The 21,035-nt window shown below is 43.8% G+C and overlaps 1 protein-coding gene and 1 long non-coding RNA gene across 2 annotated transcripts in view; both read left to right on the top strand.

Annotated features, from left to right (window-relative positions):
- Positions 1-7,133, top strand: part of LOC123760549 (multifunctional procollagen lysine hydroxylase and glycosyltransferase LH3) — a 32,552-nt gene extending 25,419 nt beyond the window's left edge. Inside the window, exons 11-16 of the mRNA XM_069338295.1 lie at positions 1,317-1,395; positions 1,891-2,070; positions 2,673-2,774; positions 3,107-3,208; positions 3,463-3,618; positions 5,876-7,133. Of these exons, the coding sequence (XP_069194396.1) occupies positions 1,317-1,395; positions 1,891-2,070; positions 2,673-2,774; positions 3,107-3,208; positions 3,463-3,618; positions 5,876-6,097 (841 nt within the window). The 3' untranslated portion in view covers positions 6,098-7,133. The remainder of the gene's footprint in view (positions 1-1,316; positions 1,396-1,890; positions 2,071-2,672; positions 2,775-3,106; positions 3,209-3,462; positions 3,619-5,875) is intronic.
- A 2,423-nt stretch (positions 7,134-9,556) lies between these two features.
- LOC138372725 (uncharacterized) lies at positions 9,557-11,773 on the top strand. The gene is made up of 2 exons (XR_011230899.1): positions 9,557-9,925; positions 10,582-11,773. It is a non-coding gene; the product is annotated as an uncharacterized lncRNA (long non-coding RNA).
- Positions 11,774-21,035: the final 9,262 nt, after the last annotated feature.

The raw sequence follows: 21,035 nt of genomic DNA, 5'->3' as shown, positions 1-21,035 counted from the left end.
TAATAAATTAAACAAATTAGTAACTCTCAGTTAATTGCATAACTTTTGCCTTTGTTTCTGTTTTACCCTTTAATGGTTAGTGTTTTATAATCTAAATTATATATAATTATCGTAGCCACTCTGTATGTAGATTCAAGTGAATATTATGGAATCTGCATATTCGAGCCACACTGTGGGGCTCCAGATGTCCTAAAATTGTGGATTTAATTGTTGAATTACGAACTACAATCTAATGAGGACAATATATATGCAGCTCTGACGTCATGCAGGTTGCTATTATGAAGCGGAATTTAAAGTTAATTAAAGGACGTTCTTTAAGTGGAGAAGAGTGTTACAAATTATTTCAATAAAGCCACAATTGTGAGTCGTTCAACCAAACTATGTGTGTGTGGGGCTAACCTATTCGACCCCCAAAGAAGGTCAAAGGCTGTGTGTTGGGCTTCAGCTCTTGGGTCCAATTTTTAGCGATGATTGCTGCGGTTCAACATACGTGTTCGAAACTCCGTTCCTTAGAATGCTTTACTCGCGTTCCGTAAAAGCAAATTATATGCAACGTTTCCCTTATTGAACCAGAGGGAGGTGATAGATAATGTCGTGTTCCAGCTCCTGGGCTTTGCCTTTAATAAATGTTGAATATAAGAATAATAATAATATTGAATAATTTTAATGTCCTTTTAGTTCGTACACGGCAGTTCCTATTTACACTGCACTATAACTACGCGTATTGTTATCTGACCTTGGAGGCCTGGTCAGAGACCGGGCCTCTTGGACGATGGTCCAAGGAAGCAACGCTAGGTAACGCTGAAAATACTCCACCTAATCCCCCCCCTCCCGTTATTAGGTGGGGGGTGGGGGATTATAATCCCCCCCACCTAATCCCCCTTCCTCCACTCCACGTATCTTATTCAGGGGTAAAGTAAGATTTTGTCGGCCCCTGGACCTACATACTCGGTGAATGAGGTTAGTGAGTAACCCGGACCTAAACGGCGTCGTTTCTCCCTTTTCTGTTGTGTGGTTTAGTCACTAGAGGGTATGTAAGGGAGGAAAGGGTAAGGGAGGGTATGTAAGGCAGGGAAGGGTAAGGGAGGAGAGAATAAGGGAGGGAAGTGTAAGGGAGGGAAGTGTAAGGGAGGGAAGTTTAAGGGAGGGAAGGGTAAGGGAGGGAAGGATAAGGGAGGGAAGGGTAAGGGAGGGAAGGGTAAGGGAGGGAAGTGTAAGGGAGGGAAGTGTAAGGGAGGGAAGGATATGGGAGGGAAGTGTAAGGAAGTAGAGGATTGCAATAGGCGACTCATCACCATCGCGTGTTTCCCTCTCAGGGCGACGCTGAGGGTGCAGAAGGTGAAGACATTCACGGTGGTGACGAGCGGCGCCCTTGAGGACTACTTTGCAGGCAAGGTGAGTGAGTGTGGCGGCGGTGGAGGCGAGGCGAGGGGCGGCTACAGAGGGAGCCAAGATGAGTGAGTGATGGTGAAACGTGAGGTACGTGAGTCCAGGGTGTACCTTCGGGGGTCCCTGTGTTGGAGGTATTCAATGTGGAGCCATACAGGCCGAATGAGGGCCTCTTACGCTACCACTAGAATTGGTTCTTCCGAATCGCATTCACTTCACTTAAATATCCTTTGAACGCTTTACACCTCAGCGGAGCTCCGCCTTTAATATGTGGGGGAATGGAAGCGACTGTGGGCGGTGATAGAGGAATGCTAAGACTGGCAGCATACAGCAGACGGTACGTCTGAGGAACGGGAACGATGGAACACATAGCTTCCTAATGCTTTCTTTACACATATATGCTTTCAGACAAACCGATGAGGCTGATACTAATGCAGGAATAACACACACACATCGTGAGCAGAGACAGCATATTAACCTCCTGTGGTGTGTCTCTCACAGACTCAGCACTTCATCGACACATCAGTGCATCCCGGGATGCTGCTGGATCCTCGCGGCTACAAGGCGGGCAAGAAGCACCCGGACCTGTGGGGCATCGCCCACAACAAGCCGACCTGGGCCGCCCGCTACCTTCATCCCGACATCTTCAAGATTATCAACAAGAAGATGGAGCCTGAGCAGGTGAGAGGGTGACAGGGAGAACAATATGAAGAGTAGAGAGTGAGGTATAATGGAATACTCAAGTAAATCACAACCGCGTGGTATATCCATGAGAAAATCTTTGGAGTAGGGCGGGTATCGAACCAGTTAGGCATTTGGGCCTAGCCTCAATCAGCTTTACTGGCTGATTGGTGACAGTTTGATGATTGACGGATCACGTTTCGCACCCATTGCTTTCATTACAAGATGTTCGACTTCCCTGGCGGCCCCCATCAGATCGGTGCATGTGAAATGTGGGTGGCAGAGTCCTTAGATTTAAACAATTTTGAACCAACATTATTCAGGTACTAGACTCGAGGGTCGGCCCTCAAGGCGCAACCTTATGGTGCTCGGGTCGACCCAAGCACTGGGACGACCAAAGTAGTGGGTCAACCCAAGCACTGGGACGACCCAAGCAGTGAGTCAACCCAAGCACTGGGTCAACCCAAGCACTGGGTCGACCAAGGCACTGGGACGACCCAAGCAGTGGGTCGACCCAAGCACTGGAACTTGACAGTGCAAGTGTAAGTCTTACTGACAATTTATTTAACATGTAATATATATATAAATGTGTTCTGCTCCAGGTGGGACCTTACCTGTACTACGTTCCTTTCTTCACGGAGCGCTTCTGCAGAGAAATGATAGAGGAGATGGAGCACTTCGGCAAGTGGTTCAACAAGGACGAGGTGAGTCACCGCCACCTGTACATTGAGAACGACGGTAACTCTTTTATGTTCCTCAGTTCCCAGTAGCCCGTGTGACGCTTTGTGTCGAGGCTCTCTAGTATGCTCCTTGACCTTTCCTCGGAGCGACCCAGATTAGTCATAGAGATGTGAGTACCTGGTGCTAGGTGAGGTCTCTGACCGCTGGTGCAAGGCGAGGTACCTGACCGCTGGTGCTAGGCGAGGTACCTGACTGCTGGTGCAAGGCGAGGTACCTGACTGCTGGTGCTAAGGGAGGTGTCTACCCGCCAGCTAGGACTTGGTGTCTCCTCTAACCCGCTTGAGATGTGTTACAGGACGACCGCGACGAGGCCCACACCTACACCAGCGTCAACATCAACCTCAGCCAGATCGACTACTTCGACGAGTACCACAAGATCATCAACTCTGTCAAGATGGTGAGTGGAGAGAGAGAGAGAGAGAGAGAGAGAGAGAGAGAGAGAGAGAGAGAGAGAGAGAGAGAGAGAGAGAGAGAGAGAGAGAGAGAGAGAGAGAGAGAGAGAGAGAGAGAGAGAGAGAGAGAGAGAGAGAGAAAGAGAGAGCTCCCACTACCACAATTGCCACAACCACCACTCCCATTAAGCCTAGCACCACCCACGAACACCCGTACTACCACAACCACTAACCACCTCTCTCGCTACTCTCACCACAGGAGCTGCTGAGTGCCCTCTACGGTTACCGCTCTCTGGGCATTACTCTCCTGCTCTTCGTACTCAAGTACTCCAGTAACTCTCACTACAACACCTTCAAGTACCACCTTGACGGAGCCACCTACACCTTCAATCTCGCCCTCAACAGTGACTTTACGGTGGGTTGTGGGTCTGATATATATATATATATATATATATATATATATATATATATATATATATATATATATATATATATATATATATATATATATATATTTATTTATTTATTTACTCTATGTCATTCAAAGACTTATTTACATCTTATTGATTTGAGTGGAACTAAATTCGCGTTTAATGTTTCTTGTGCTTTATTTAATTTTTCTCAATAATGACTTTTGCATTGCTTCGACCCGTCCTCAAGCCAGGGATTTATCAGGGGGAAAGCGCCCAGCCATTATAACTATACAGCACTTGGACGGGGTCAGGATGAATGGTGCCCAACTATTTGAGCGGTCGGGGATTGAACGCGCCGATGTTGCATAAAGAGAGACCATCGCTCTACCATCCAGCCCAAGTGGTTGGACCTCTAAGCGGGGAATGGAACAATGGTTGTAATCGACAAGGAAGAGTCCGTGAGCCTCAAGACCCAAGGTTCGCATCTCCAAGAAGGCGCTACACTGAGAGTGAAACAGTTAGAACATAAACATTTGCATGTGCTGCTTGCTCCTTGTGCGATAAACATGCCCTGCTCTCATGTATTGCAAAAAGGTTCACATAAAATAACTTTTCAATAACTAAGATCGCAACGATTGCCAGAATGTCTCATCTTTCCTTATCACCATTTCGTTGCATTTTGACGGAATGTGTGACGGCCGTCACGACGTAACTGTGTTTGGAGCGGACTTGGGTGTAATTTCTTCTGGTCTCATTGTGTCGGGATCAGACCGTAGCCTTGACAACTTAATGCAGTTCCCCGTTATTTTACCCTCCCTTCCCCCTGTCCCAAGCTGGCTCAGGGCACTGCCTCATCCCGCGCCTCTGATCACTGTCTTTGGCGCGAGGGAAAAAGTTCCCTGGAGCTGTTTTACCCCTGATTTAAAATCTGTTCTTTCAGGACTTGAAAATGTTTGCAAAATCGACAGAAAATCTTGATAAAAAGCCATTATAAATAACCTGATCTCTGCTCAGAATCAAGGGTTTTTGCATCTCTTTTGCATGGATACTATCTCATATAAATATATGAAGGAGATGGGCCCATGAGCCCTGATGGGCTAATCACCCTGATTAGCCCATCAGGGTGATATAGACACAGCAGCCAAATCATCATGCAACAAGAGATGAAGCTGAACAAAGCCTAGGTATCCCCCAACTGTATTGTTAAACCATTTAAGTCTTATAGTCTAAATATCTCAAGCTGTCAAAGGCCTGATAGCACTAGTATAAAAATATGTGAATGATTTAGCTCTGATACCTAAGTAAACTGGCTGAACAACACGGCCACCAGACAGTGCCACACTGTGGTGGTAGCCAGGATCAGGTCAGGCAACCCTGTGACAGGATTATTTAGAATCACACACAGGTAGCTCACAACACCCACGGTACGTCGTGATGCTATTTTTTTGGTGGATACGTTGTAACAAAATAGTTGTTACAACTCTGTGTGTTTGTTGTGTCGCGGCTCTTGATTGCAGGTCGGCGTTCAATCCCCGACCGTCCAAGTGGTTGGGCATCATTCCTCACCCCCCGTCCCATCCCAAATCCTTATCCTGACCCCTTCCCAGTGCTATATAGTTGTAATGGCTTGGCGCTTTCCCCCCTGATAGTTTCCTTCCCTTCCCTTGATGGTTGGTGTGTGGCGAGGCTGGCGATCTCCACTACTGTGTTTACTATATACGATATCAGGGGGTACAGACGATATCAGGTTGGATATAGTGACTACAGTGTCAGCTTGGATAAAGAGGCACGTGTCATCTTAGATAGCATATGAAAATAAGAATAACGGAACCTGCAGAAGGCCTATTGTCCCAAACGAGATAGCTGCAATTTATATCAAATAGAACGCATTTATATACATGTCTAACCTACACTTGAAACAATCCAACGATCTCACTTCTATTATGTTCTCGTTAATTTGTTCCAGAAATCAACGACCCTTTTCCCTAACTCAGTCTCCTATCACCTGAGGGACGTGACCATCACGCTGATATTAATTTGGAAGACCAAATTAATATCATAATAACTAATATACTAATTCGATCTTCCTGCATATAATATTACTACCACTATTAACACAAGTACCAGTAGCAAAACACCTACCAACGCAACTTCTACAAATTACTGTTACCACCACTTGTTGTAATTACAATAATTAAACCAAAGATAACAATAATAATACCAGAGTCCCCCCCCCCCCCACTTCGTTAATCTTTCCAGGGAGGCGGTCTGGAGTACAAGCTGGGGAACCCATACTTCGGCCAGGAGCGGGAGTTCTTGGTGCCCCATAACCGGACCGGATGGGCCGTAGTGCAGCCCAACCGGCCCATGCACATGCACCATGGGGTCCCCCTTACCTCTGGGGTCCGCTACGCCCTCATCGCCATCACCGCCACTAATGACGAGGGCTGCAAGGGCGGGCCCTCTACAGTGATGGAATGAGAGAGAGAGATTGAGAGAGTCGCGTCAGGGTCATGTTTAGAAAGGTCAGAGTGAACTTGTTATGGGGCAGAGAGATCACACGTGGTGTCTGCTGTTGTGAGAGCTCCGCGCTGCTCTACCAAATACGGTCTCGTTACTCCCGATGGTGAAATATTGACTAAAAAAGTTTCATTTATATCAAAAGAGATTTGTATCTTTTTTTCCTTGGGAGAGAAGATAACAAGAGGAGACATCACAGTAGCAAGACAGAGAGAGAAAGAGTCAGTCACAGTATGAAGTGAAGATCATCACAGTAGCAAGAGGAAGGAGGCAATATCAGTAATAGGAAATTTAGACTATCACAGTAGCCAGGGTGGGAGACCATCACAGTAGCCAGGGTGAGAGACCATCACAGTAGCCAGGGTGGGAGACCATCACAGTAGCCAGGGTGGGAGACCATCACAGTAGCCAGGGTGGGAGACCATCACAGTATAGCAACATGATCACAGTAGTGGCACAGTAAGCCCAGTAATGGAGGCAAGGTTAACTGCATTTCCCCGCGCCAGGCAATGGAGGACTGTCACCACCGTAGCCGACACCGTCACGGTGACACCACTGTAGAACTCATCACGAGGACCCACAAGATGAATGACTCGGGTCTTGACACCTGATGATCTTCACATAAATCATCATGCCAAAATTTACTAAAATAAATGATACTTTTAACAAGTGATCTTATCATCCAAAACAATAATAGTGACAATAATAATTATAATTATTATTTATGTGTTTGTAGAACAAAAATATGTACTTTAATCACCCACTACAAAAGGCTTATGCTAATGTGCTGTTTTATTGCCCTTTTTCATAATAAAATATGAATAAAGTATACAGTAGAAGGGCTGTTGACCCAATCGAGGCGGCGCCTTCGTTACTCCGGTCAATATATCATATATATATCAATATATCACACTTATATGGTCAATATATCAAACATTTCATTGACTAAGACTTACCTACTCAGCTCACCTCTCCGACCGAGATTCTGACTATTAAATAACACTATTATATATATGGGTGAATCCGGTGGAAATATCATATTATGTCAAAACCGTTTTGCAGTATTTCCTTGGAATATTTGTACCACTTAATATTAAGTTAACGTGAAAGTTTGCTTTGTTCATCCTTATCTTTCTCTTAAACAAAAAGTATGATTGATATAGCGCTCAACTTTAACGCAGTAAGGTTAACCTAATCACAACAATTAACCTTAACACAAAATCAAAACACTACCTTAGGAGCCGGTCGGCCGAGCGGACAGCTCACTGGACTTATGATCCTGTGGTCCCGGGTTCGATTCCTGGCGCCGGCGAGAAACAATGGGCAGAGTTTCTTCCACCCTATGCCTCTGTTACCTAGCAGTAAAATAGGTACCTGGGTGTTAGTCAGCTGTCACAGCCTGCTTCCTGGGGGTGGAGGCCTGGTCGAGGACCGGGCCGCGGGGACACTAAAGCCCCGAAATCATCTCAAGATAACCTCAAGATAGGATAAATATTGAGGGTAGGTGTCTGACTGACTGACTTGACAGTCTGATTGACTGACTGACTCTGTGTCTACTGACTTGCTGAGCCATTAGTGTCTAGCATTCTCTGGTCGTCTTCTAAGTTGCGATGATAGGCAAAGGAGCTCATTCCTGAGTCAAGAACTCATTCTTGGGCAAGGAGCATCTAATATTATATGCTCCTTCCCCATATTTATCACCTGCCACCCCGGCAAAGTCTCCTTCAGGCGAGTCTCCCTCAACTCATTTTAAAGCCTTTCCCTTCCCATCCTCTCCAGAACACGAGCCATTACCCGCTTTACAACCAGGCCCCTCTGTGCTTTATTACTTTCCTTTGATGGCATAATTCAAGCTCAGTTTAGGGACATTATTATTTAGTCATTAGTTGATATATAATTTTTATTCCCATACAGTCAGAGATCTCAGGGGCTGGAGAATGTTCTGGGAAAGGCCTGAAACATGGGGCCTGAAACATGGGGCCTGAAACATGGGGCCTGAAACATGGGGCCTGAAACATGGGGCCTGAAACATGGGGCCTGAAACATGGGGCCTGAAACATGGGGCCTGAAACATGGGGCCTGAAACATGGGATTAAACAAAAAGTTGAAATCGAGAAATCTGAACGCGGAAAAGGATTTGAAAGTCCTGATTGGTAATGATCTTAACTCCCCCCCAAAAAACCCAATGCATAATTATTCGAAATGAGGCCAATGGAATACTGAGATTTATTTCTAGCATTGTTCACAATAATACTCTAACGACAGTCTTCGGCTTTATATTGCTCTCGTTAGGCCCTCATTTAGATCATGTAGTTTATTCTTGGTATCTGTAATATAGATCGGATCATAAGCAAAGAAATATAAGCTTCACTGACATGATTCAAAATTAAATAATACAACAAACACATCAGTATCTATAAAACGGAATGTCTGTCTATCTGTTTGTGTGTCCATGGTTCGAGGCCAGAAGTTCACCCAACTTTACAGGGAGAGTGGAGAGGGAGGTAGAGAACTGCAATCGACTGGACGCAGTCAGCCCAATTAGAGGTGGTCACGTCCCATTACCGCCGCCCCCAACGGCTACCTGGAAGTCAGAAATGGTTTCCTTTTCCCGGTACCGTTTCTACTGTTTATAATATTACTGCAGGTCTGTTACTGAGCTCCTGTTACTTAAATGGCGCACTCTTCCGGTGTCGATCTGGGCTCCCGTCTGGTAGGAAAAGTAAAGTGACGACGTTTCGGTCCAGGAGAGACCGAAACATCGCCACTCTCTTTATCACGTGTGTGGGTTGGTTGGGTTATTAATATTGATATGAAATCTATTAAATGCGTACAGAAAGGGATGACAAAGTAATTCCCAGAAATTAGAAATCTCTCTTATGAATGGAGATTAAGACAAAGATTCATTACATTTTATAGAAAGGGAAGAGAAAGTGGTGATATGTGTTTATATATATACAGGAGAGGGTATTATAAAGGGCCCATTAATTAGGGCTCAATATATACACCATCACAATATATCACTCGAAACAATGGCTACAAATTGGATAAATTTTGATTCAGAAAAGTCCTAATAAATACTGATTTGGAAACGGGTGTTGTATATTTATGAAAAAAATTAGATGGCAGCCTAACAGACGCGAGATTACCGGAGTGTTTCAAGCGTTGGTTAGACATATATGAAGGAGTTTGGATGGATGTATGTATAGGAGTTGCCTCGTATAGGCCAACAGGCCGTCACGCATATGGTCTTACCCTGACGCAGAGTTCAGTGACGTCTTGTGGTTTCTGAAGGTAGGATCCTCCTGTGGTATTCCTTATAACAAAGCCCTACGTAGCCTGCTGTAAGTCGCGGCGCATGTGACCTAGACAATCAGATAAACCACGAGTTTCTCTTTTGTTTCATCAACATTTGTATGGTCAAGCCGCTTGTCGAATTCTCGCTCGTTCTATTAAAGAAATTATCTGAGAGCAAATCTTTCGTTAATTCTGATGCTCCGCAGTAGTTTCTCAAGGATGTGATTGGAGGAGCGGGGTGTAAAAACTGCCTACCAGATGCAGGGAAACGAACACAAGTGGGAATACGAACGCAGCCGTGGGCAGCGGGCGAGTATAAAGGCTCAGTACTGGAGGACACTACGTCAGTGCCACACTCAAGCAGGGAGCCTCCAGTCGTCTTCTCCAGCAGCCGACACGTCAACAAGACCCAAACCAACCATCATGATGATGATCAAGGGACTCATAATATTCGTGCTGATCGTAGGCACTGTGCTGGCTGACCATCCCGTGGTAGGTAGTGAGTGAGTGAGTGAGTGAGTGAGTGAGTGAGTGAGTGAGTGAGTGAGTAGGGTGTTAGGGGTGAAGAGCCAGGGGAGAGTGAAGATTGAGTATTTATGAGGTATGATAAGGGAGAGAGCAACGGGAATGGAGAATGTAGTGGATGAGAGTATCCAAAGGTAAGTGAATATCACTAATAAATTCATGGCTCACCTTGTGTTACCTGTGGTTCATATTCCTCACCTGGTGTTACATGAGCTCATATTCTTACTCTATGTTACATGTTGTCATATTCCTCCCTTTGTATTACCTGGGGGTTTGTCTCATCTGATCTCCCCTGCAAGGGTCCAGCGGTTCCCAATTGGGGGCCAATGAGAAATATTTGTATTTTAATATATGTTAATCTTACCAGAATTAGAAGAAAAAACCGCATTACTTGGACAAATTCATAGCAAACAATCCTTAAAATTGGATGTTCAAACGCTAGAGTTGTTCAACACTGAACACTTTGCATTTTCATAACATTCAACATAAAAGGAAAATGTTCTCAATAGGGGGGATCTAAAGGTGAAAACTTTGGGGAAAAAAGGGGAAAATGGTAGACAAAAAGGCGAAGAACCACTGTTCTAAATGCTCTCTGCTCTTCCTCCCCCCCCCCTTCCTTGCAGAACGGTCCAGTGTGTGCAGAATGTGAAGTCAACATCCACGGCGTTTGTAAGCGCATAAAAAGCTGCATCACTAAGGACAGTGGTACCCACGAGGGGCTGTTTGCGGTTCTGGAGCAGAAGAAACAGCGCCAGGAAGAGTTAGCAGCTGCCGCTAGAACGCCCTAGACGACTCCGACACCAGCAGCTCTCTACACTCACACTCTAAGCTCTCTACACTCACACTCTAAGCTGTCTGCACGCACGCGCTAAGCTTGTAAATGTGGCCGCACCTAAATTGACGCTTAGTTTGACGCAACATCTTACAACGTAAACGAGGTTTTCTCTACGCCACCTATGTCACACCTCCACACCTGCAAAATAAGCTATGCATTTACAATCAGGGAACTAGTGAGTCAACAAACACAACTCTGCTTGCATTGCTATTCAAACACCACCCGTCTGAATCTTTTTTTTTTGTGTGTGTGTAAAAACTGTATTTCAGTTCAAAGCTATTTATTCACACCTTTACTCTTCTCATCTGACATGTGCAATGCATGATATATTTTTGGTCCCTAAGCCAGATGGGCGTCGAATATTCGTTTCAGTACACACACACACACAGCGTTGCTGGGGATAAAAATACATTTTATAGGGTTTGTAGCATTTATTGATGATGCAAAAAGCAATTAAAAGATTTACTTATTTTGGATTTGCCTCGATTACAGTGAATTAGTCAAGATAAATTGTGTTTTGTATGGCACTGTTATTCATCATTGTAAGATCCATCATATGGTGTCACATTGTTCATTATATTATGCCAGAGTTCACTCAATAAGTGCCACACAAGTCATCTTCATTTAAGTGCCATTTTGCCTATTAATAAGTATTGCGCAGTATATCATAAAGTTCCCATTTTCTCCTGTGTATTTTTGAGTGGATATCAAGTGTTATACTGTCCATCAGAGTGTTATACTGTCCATCAGAGTGTTATACTGTCCATCAGAGTGTTATACTGTCCATCAGAGTGTTATACTGTCCATCAGAGTGTTATACTGTCCATCAGAGTGTTATACTGTCCATCAGAGTGTTATACAGTCCATCAGAGTGTTATACTGACCATCAGAGAGCGCTCACAGTAAATAAGATAATTTATTGTGAGCATCTAATATAATTTTTACTGTCTAATAAAAAATTTATCACTACCGCAATAAAATGTTTTAATGATCACCAAAAAGTGTTGCAATGTTTACACACCTGAGATAAGGAGAGCACCTGGCTCAAGTCAAAATAACTCTTTACAACACCTTCAGAGAGAGAAGGGAAGGAAAAGAGGGAGGGAGGGAGATAGAGAAAGCGAGAGATAAAGAGATAAAAAGATAGAAAACAAAGAGACCCATTAATTCCATGGATATTGACTGTAGAGTATCCATAGTGAGTATCCATAGAGAATCTATATCCATTTCAGTGACGTAGTATACCAAATAAACTGATCAGTCAAATAATGACCCGAAGTGGATAACTATCATTTCGGATCATTATTGATAAACACTTGATAAAATAAGCAAGAATTATGAAACAAAAGGTAAGAAAACAAAAGATAAGGAGTATAGGTATGAGGAAAGACAAACACAATACCAAAAAAAGGATTCTTTTATATATAAAACAAAGATTAAGAGAGAACTGGGCCATTAAAAAATGAGGCAGATCAGGTAGCTGACAATGACAAAGTCATGGGTGATGTCCTTAATAAGCATTTTGTCTCTATACTCTCTAGATGCGAAGTTGATATTTGGCCTGAAGCTGAACAAATCTATGTAGGTGGTGAAATAGACACGTTGATTGCTTGATTGGTCACACGAGAGGAAGCCATTAAATAAATAGAAAACAGATCCTCAGGGCCAGACGCCATGGTGTCAAAAAGTGTCAAGATAAGATTAATGAGACCCTGTCTTGCATATATGATTAACTCATTATAGTCAAGCTGAGCAACGGAATCGTAGAATTGCTAATTTTTTTTTGAAGGGAGATTAGTCATTTGTGTCAAATTATCGGACAATTAGTTTGATGTTCATTGAAGAACAATTGCTTGGATCGAATATTGAAAATACAATTCACCCAGATCTTGAAGAATAGACAAATAAAAGTAAAAGAACACTGCTCCGTTAAGGGCTCAACGAATGGTCTCTCATTCTTCTCCAGATGTTAAATAGTCTAGTGAGTCTTTTGATCCTTGCTCTCAGATTCTTTCCAGGGACCCAGATTCACGAAGCAGTTACGCGAGCACTTACGAACGTGTATATCTTTCCTCAATCTTTAACGGCTTTGGTTACATTTATTAAGCAGTTTACAAGAATGAAAACTTGCTAATCAACTGTTTGTATTGTGATAAACAGCCTTCTGGGGCTTCGGAACTCCTTAACTGTTCAATAATTGTAAACAAAGCCGCCAAAGATGGAAAAATGATGTACAGGTTCGTAAGTGCTTGGGTAACTGCTTCGTGAATCTGGCTCCAGTGTTACATAATAATACAGGCGTAGTGCTATCTTTCTTACTTACCCCACTTTCGATTGCAAGTGGAGTGCCTTTTCCACCAAGAAATGTGCAAATCCTCGCTAGCCGAAGGAAAAAGCTATGACCTATATTGGCCAGATTTTCAGGTGAAAGTCACTGATTGCTATGGAGTAGACTGAATGAAAAAAAGATAGAAAAACGGCTATGCAGGAAAGCCAAATAATTTTTAGGCCCAGAAGAAAGTGGACTCAAAAAGAGAAGCACAGAAAATGCATAATATTGAAACAGGCAAACAAGCCATACACACAAAGCAGAATCGAAGCGACTACCACTACTACTGCTACGACAACCAAGACAACTACAACTACTACTACAACTACTACTACAACTACTACTACTACAACTACTACTACAACTACTACTACTACAACTACTACTACTACAACTACTACTACTACTACTACTACTACTACAACTACTACTAGTAAATCTTCAGCAACTTATTTACTTTTCTGAGCTACAAATTTTATGATTCCATTGGATAAGTTTACCTCTAGTTCAGTCTCCCTTGAGACTTCCTGCACGGGCGCCCGTTCTTGGAAGTCGATCTTTCTCTACGTAGTTCTGTATGAATTCATATGTATACCAATTTTAATATTAACTTATACCGGGTGGCTTTATCCATGCTAAGGAGCTGGGAGTTCCCGTTGATCAGTACACAAGAGGGATAGACCCTGGGAGGAGGTGGACAGGGGAGTTGATCAAGGTTTGTATATTCTCCATGACACACCTGCATGCATCTCCCACAGGGTACAGGTGTGTGGTTGGTTGGGATGTGGCCAGCCTGCCGTACCTTCCTGGAGGACTGTTCTGCTTGTATACTGCGTTTTCTGCCTTGAACGTCCCCTGTCATACAGTCATATATACAGTCATTCCTAATCTCAGTGGCTGAATTAATCGCCTGGCTTTCGTGGAAAATCCTGTTACCCCGAGTCCGTATTCCTCTCGTCTCTCCGTCTCGCTCTCGGAGCTTATAAATGATGATGGACTTGTGACGCTCCGTTTCCTGTCAGCTGCATAACACAGCAGACTGCTCGGTTTTTACTGCCTCCAACATCGCTGATTGGATTACCAATCCTGCCTCTGTGCCTCTTGCGGCTGCTGGGAGATAGTTCATCGTGGCAGCTTCTCCCTCACTTGTCAGCTGCGTTGCTTCCTGTTCTCTTCCTTCTCTCGCCTTAGTTTCCTCTTTGACTTGATGATATTCGTCTTTTTACTTCTACTAGATTAAAACTATTTTGCTGGGATTTGTACGGTGTTGTGTTCGCATGACGACTTATGACGTGACAAGGGTGGTGGTAGGAGTGTGGTGGTAGGAGTGTGGTGGTAGGAGTGTGGTGGTAGGAGAGTGGTGGTAGTAGTGTGGTGGTGAGAGCATGTGGGGGAGGTCAGAGGGAGCTTGGTGCAGGAGTGAGGGCCCGAGGGTCCTACGCGACTGTAATGTTAAGGTCACCTCAACCTAGCCAAGGTAACACCCCCACCACCACCACCATCACCACCAGCACCCCCACCACCACCACCTCCACCAGCACCCCCACCAGCACCCCCACCCCCACCACCAGCACCACCTCCACCAGCACCTCCACCACCAGCACTGATGACGTCAACAAACAATATGTCTCCTATTCCATGTCTATTTAACGCACTTCTCAACTTCTCAACTTGATAACAGGACAATAAAATCATAAACAAATGTATCTGACAATTGAAAAACGAGACCTGTCACATCACCAACAGTAAACAAGCGGTGTTTAATCTTCTCAGAGCAGTAAATGCGGTTGATAGTACGTGGGAAGGCTGATACGGTTTCCTTTGATGCATTAATTTCCTTTTTATGTATTATTTCGTAGTACAGCGTTCTGTAGGGAATACGTAACTCAACCTTTGCTTCGTTGTACACCGGTCGGCTCTCCCTCGCTCCAAACTGGGTGCCAGGACTTCTAAATCTGGTTAAAAGGGGTTATCTATACGCCAATGACAATGCTGTTTCACAGTTCATAAAGTTTATATACTATATATATATATATATATATATATATATATATATATATATATATATATATATATATATATGTATATATATATATGTATATATATATATATATATATATATATATATATATATATATATATATATATATGTATATATATATATGTATATATATACTGACATGTTATGGGATGTATTATTTGTATTTACTAGTTAGTAAATACAATGATTAATTGAAAGACAACAGTAAATGTGACGTTACACTGAAAATTTTCTGATATTTTACAATTAACTTAACTGGATAACTCAGGCATCTTATATGATCAAATAATGTTGCAGCATTTTGGCTGTGACATTTTTCACTTCTTTTGTGAGAAAGAGAGAAAGAAAAAGAAAGAGAGAGAGAGAGGGAGAGAGAGAGAGAGAGAGAGAGAAGAGATCAATGTGAGTAGGTATGACACCTTGAATCAAATCTTCAAGCTAATCAGGGACTATCTTCAAGACGGGTCTATAAGTGTACCTCAATAGTGCAGCTTCTGAAAGCCAGTCAATTAGTGCCCTAGCACAGGGCTGTGTGCTTGATCCCATGTTGTCGAACGTCTATATCAGCGATCTACTTCTACTCATATGTTATATATATGAAGATGTAAGATGTAAACATACAGTTGTATTGCTGTTTACAACTCTCACTGTGACTATACTCTACACACCGGATGTGATGTTCTACTCTAGAATAGAAACGGTTTTGTAAACACGTTATGATATCTTGGCTAGTGAAGGGGTTTTCCCACTGTTCTTGTAGTAAACAATTTTGTTTGCGTGTGTATGGTTGTGAGTGCGTGGATAAGTAGTTGTGGTTATGTACTCACCTAATTGTGCTTGCGGGGGTTGAGGGTCTAGCTCTTTGGTCCCGCCTCTCAACCGTCAATCAACTGGTGTACAGATTCCTGAGCCTACTGGGCTCTATCATATCTACATTTGAAACTGTGTATGGAGTCAGCCTCCACCACATCACTGCCTAGTGCATTCCATTTGTCTACTACTCTGACACTGAAAAAATTCTTTTGTGGGGGGGACCTGTTTGAGTGCACGTACTAATTGTGTGCTTATGTGCATGATTGTCTGCACGTACCTTTGGTTGATTGTGCACGTGTTGTGTGCATATGTACTTGGCTAATTGTGTGCCTGTGTGTATGATTGATTGTGTGCCTGTGCGAATGATTGTGTGCCTGTGCGTATGAGTGAGCGTGTGCATGCACAGATGTAAACAAGGCTATTTGTGATTACGTCTCTCTCTCTCTGTGCATGTGCATATCATCTTGTTTTTGTGCCTGTGTGTGAATGTAAAACATTCACCATTTCACAGTGAATGTTTTATTGTTAAAACACCACAACACAGTTCGGGCAAAAATAAATCCAGCATAACGACTGTGCCTCTATTTTGGAAACAAGAACCAACGAGAGAGAGAGAGAGAGAGAGAGAGAGAGAGAGAGAGAGAGAGAGAGAGAGAGAGAGAGAGAGAGAGAGAGAGAGAGAGAGAGAGAGAGAGAGAGAGAGAGAGAGAGAGAGAGAGAGCGAGAGAGAGCGAGAGAGAGAGAGAGAGAGAGAGAGAGAGAGAGAGAGAGAGAGAGAGAGAGAGAGAGAGAGAGAGAGAGAGAGAGAGAGAGAGAGAGAGAGAGAGAGAGAGAGAGAGAGAGAGAGAGAGAGACAGAGAGAGAGTAAGAGAGAGAGAGAGAGAGAGAGAGAGAGAGAGAGAGAGAGAGAGAGAGAGAGAGAGAGAGAGAGAGAGAGAGAGAGAGAGAGAGAGAGAGAGAGAGAGCGAGAGAGAGAGAGAGAGAGAGAGAGAGAGAGAGAGAGAGAGAGAGAGAGAGAGAGAGAGAGAGAGAGAGAGAGAGAGAGAGAGAGAGAGAGAGAGAGAGAGACAGAGAGAGACAGAGAGAGAGTAAGAGAGAGAGAGAGAGAGAGAGAGAGAGAGAGAGAGAGAGAGAGAGAGAGAGAGAGAGAGAGAGAGAGAGAGAGAGAGAGAGAGAGAGAGAGACCCTAGGCCAACTACTCCAGGATGCCAACCACAACAGTTGTCTAAGTCTCCGGTACTGTTTTACTGTTATTGTACAGAGGCATGAAATGAAAGAAACTCTGTCCGAACTGTACCATCCTGTCCCGCAAAGCGATCCCGGGACCATCCGGTTGACAACGAAGACCACTGCGCTACAGAACACCAGTTTCAATCACAACACACCACAGTGTTGTTGAACAGGCTCAGGGGGGGGGGGGGGAGGGAGGCACCCGGTGTTGGTTTTTTTGGATTTTTTTTTCAAGTATCTTCAATATATATATATATATATATATATATATATATATATATATATATATATATATATATATATATATATATATATATATATATATATACACATTAATGTTGTTTTGCTGCATATTTATACATTTTCATATTTTAGAGAATAATTTAGGTTATATTTTTATCTTTTTTTTTCCCCCTCTCATTGTGCCATATTTTCCTCCATGGTTCCTATTATTCTCATCATGGCTCCTATTCTTCCCTCCATGGTTCCTATAAACCTCTTAAACTGGTCATTACCTAACTCTCAGGGCGCTAAACAACCCGTAAACTGTGAGCGGCCTTGACCCCTCACGCCGCAGGAGGACAGACCCAACCTTCAGCTCCGCGCCCTGGAGCGGAACCTTCCGTGGACCAGCCCCTCTACTGACACTGAAATGGTCTTACGGGTATCGTTGGCAGCCCTCGACCCTATTTTCTCTGTATGTACCCCTTTTTTTCTTTGCTTCCCCCTTTTTTTAACCTCGACATGCATATGGTAGGTTCTGTGGGTCGTTACTTCTAGGTGGACCAGAGGTGGCAGCGGGCGGCAGCGGGCGGCAGAGGGCGGCAGCGGGCGGCAGCGGGCGGCAGCGGGCGGCAGCGGGCGGGAAGGAGATTTACGCTGTGTAATATGAGTTTCCAGACACCTCCCGGCCGCTAACTGTTATCTAGGATCCCACACACCAGACTCCAGCCCTTGTACCCATTCACTCCCCTCCCTCTCCCCTTACCCTTTATCCATAAACCTTCTTCCTCTCATCTTTATGTCTTGGAAGGACGAGCTTCAGCTCCTGGGGCCCCGTCGTCAAGATACACACACACATTGTCCAATGCAATGACTCCAGACGGTCATGGTTCGTATCATATTTTGTAAACATTGCGTGTAGAAGGGGGATCTCTCCCCTCTCCAACTCATCCCCCCTGGCTTATTCCTCTTAGAATGGACACTGAAGAAAGTTTTCTTACATCTTTATGGTTCATCTGGGATTCTATGTTCTCTCGTCACGACACTCTTCAGGCTCATGATTTCAGTTTTGCGCACTTTTTAATAATGTCTCTAAAATTGTTATATGTCGTAATCCTGTTGCGCTTCTCTCTTCTTCTTTTTCTTTCCAGTTTTGGTGAAATCTGGTTCTGTTAGCCTTTCCTTGTAGCTCAGTCCTCTTACTTCAGTGACCAAGCTTGTAATTTCCTTCGATTTTTTTGTATAATATTATTTTGTACCTCATAAGAAGGGTGTTCCACACTGAGTAAATATAATCTATTACTAGTCAAATATTCGTAGTGTAGAATGTTGTGATAATTTAGCTCCCCAGGTTCCTAAAGGCTACACAAAGGTCGGCCAGCTTAGCATACGCCGCTGATGTTATCCAGTTAATTTGCGACTCCGGTGATAGGCAAGTGGTTATGTATGCTCCCACATACTATTGTAGTTGGGACTCGACTATCTGCCTTCCCCTCATCGTGTGCTGTCTCTCCATCCTCATCCTAGTTAGCATCCTCTTCAATTTCTTCTCATAAGAAGACATGTATATCAGACCATCTCTCAAATTCATACCAGGTCTTCATGGTCATCCTGCACGCCTCCATACATCTACAGTGACAGGTGTGGACACATCTACAGCGGCAGGTATGGACACATCTACAGTAGCAGGCATGGACACATCTACAGTGGCAGGTGTGGACACATTTCAAGTGGCAGGTGTGGACATATTCACATCTACCCCCCCCCTTCCCCCCATCATCCATCCTTTACAGTATCTCGCCAGCTTCCGGTCCCCCCCCCCCACCTGGTCTTCCCTACACACCTTCTTGGAACAATTAATCCCCCATTAAACATTATATTAACACAAAACAATAATACAACAATCAAAATCCTGTTCTTATTAACAGTAGAACTATTATAATAGAACTATAAACAGTAGTTAACCTATTTTTAGTATTGTCAAAGCTGCTATCGTAAACAGTAATCCTATTTACAATTTAAATATAGCAAATAATAATTAGAAGAATCTAGATGATATAAATGGCAGAATCAGCGACGAATTCAAATCAACTGTACACACACCGTCCCAGGAACATTACCCCCTAAGTCTGTCAAGTTGGGACAGACGCGTCCAGACAAGACGGGTCAAAAGATCCCGTCCCAAGGGCATAGAGAAAGGGGGTGGGGAGGGGTTTTGCATCATCTGTTCCATCTGTTTATTATTGCCTTCAAATGTCACTACATTCCTCTCCTATAGCTGCTGTCTCTCAAGAAACATTAAGTCATAGCAGAGAGAGGGAGAGAGCCAACAGTAAAAGGGAGAGAGCCAACAATAACAGGGAGAGAGGCAACGGTAAAAGGGAGAGAGGCAACAGTAAGAGGGAGAGTAGCCACAGGGCAGCACAATGAACGCCAGAACAAACAGAACAGCGCCATCAGCAACAGGAGCAAACATCACGACCTAACAACAGGACTGCATCCCTCTGGCGGCACGAGTACTGTGTTGATGGCGCTCCAAGGGCAGCCAGGCATCAGCGTCAGTGTAAACCAGTTGTCAGAACATCAGCGTCAGTATAGACCAGTTGTCAGTGGAGTAATCACCAGGTCTGGACCGCAGACATGCTGTAAAAACCCTTGTCTCCTCAGATATTCTGGCAAATAAGGGAAATGAACCTTCCTTTCTCACCTGGTGTGTGGTGGAGCCGTCAGAGCCAGTACTAATAGGAGCAACAACATAGCAGCATCAGCAGCAGGAGCAACAGCATAAGCAACAACATAGCAGCATAAGCAGCAGGAGCAACAGCAGTTAAACAATAGCCCGGGAAGACGAGACAATACGTGTAGCTCTTATTCTGTCATTACATTTAGGTAACTACACTTAGGTAATTACACTTAGGTAATTACAGTTAGAAAATTGCACTGACGTAAATACACTTAGGTATTTACACTCGAGAGCCTTTCGGTAAATATGGTAACGAGGCCTAACGCTATAAAACGAGTTTTGGGACGAGAGTGAAGAAGAAGAACGAGTGGCGTTACCAGACAACGCTGGTGTCCTCTTAAACCGCTGGACCGCGCTCTCGCCTCTACCATTGTCCGCACTCACGCACTCACGCACTCACGCACTCACCTTTAACCATTCAGTAAAGTGAGTGAGGAAAACGAGTCACTTGAGGGCAAACCATTTTGCTGCCAACGATGCCTTGGTTCAGAGCGATAACGTCCACAGATTGACCCAAAAGCAGAGTGTGTGTGTCACAGTTGTCTACGGTGGTTATTAATTCTTCCCATGAATGAATACAGTAATTGGTCAGCAAAATCATGGAACATTGTGTCTGTAATTAATGCAGATCTGGTCAGCTTCATTTGAGTCTGCCAGTAATAAACGCAGTCCTTCGTTAGTAGTTCCATGGCGTTCTGATTAACAATTCATGAAATCCTGCTCGGTAATTACTTTTTCTAGATAATACACACCGTAAATGGGAGCTTAATTGTAGGTATAACAGGACCTGGCATATATATATATTTTTATTAAACAAATCACATGCAGTTTTACAGTAAAAAATATGCACTACAAAATAAATAG

Source organism: Procambarus clarkii, chromosome 39 (genome assembly GCF_040958095.1).
Source record: "Procambarus clarkii isolate CNS0578487 chromosome 39, FALCON_Pclarkii_2.0, whole genome shotgun sequence".
NCBI lineage: Eukaryota > Metazoa > Arthropoda > Malacostraca > Decapoda > Cambaridae > Procambarus > Procambarus clarkii.
Note: the sequence above shows the minus strand (reverse complement) of the source record. Positions and strands in the feature narration are given on the sequence as shown.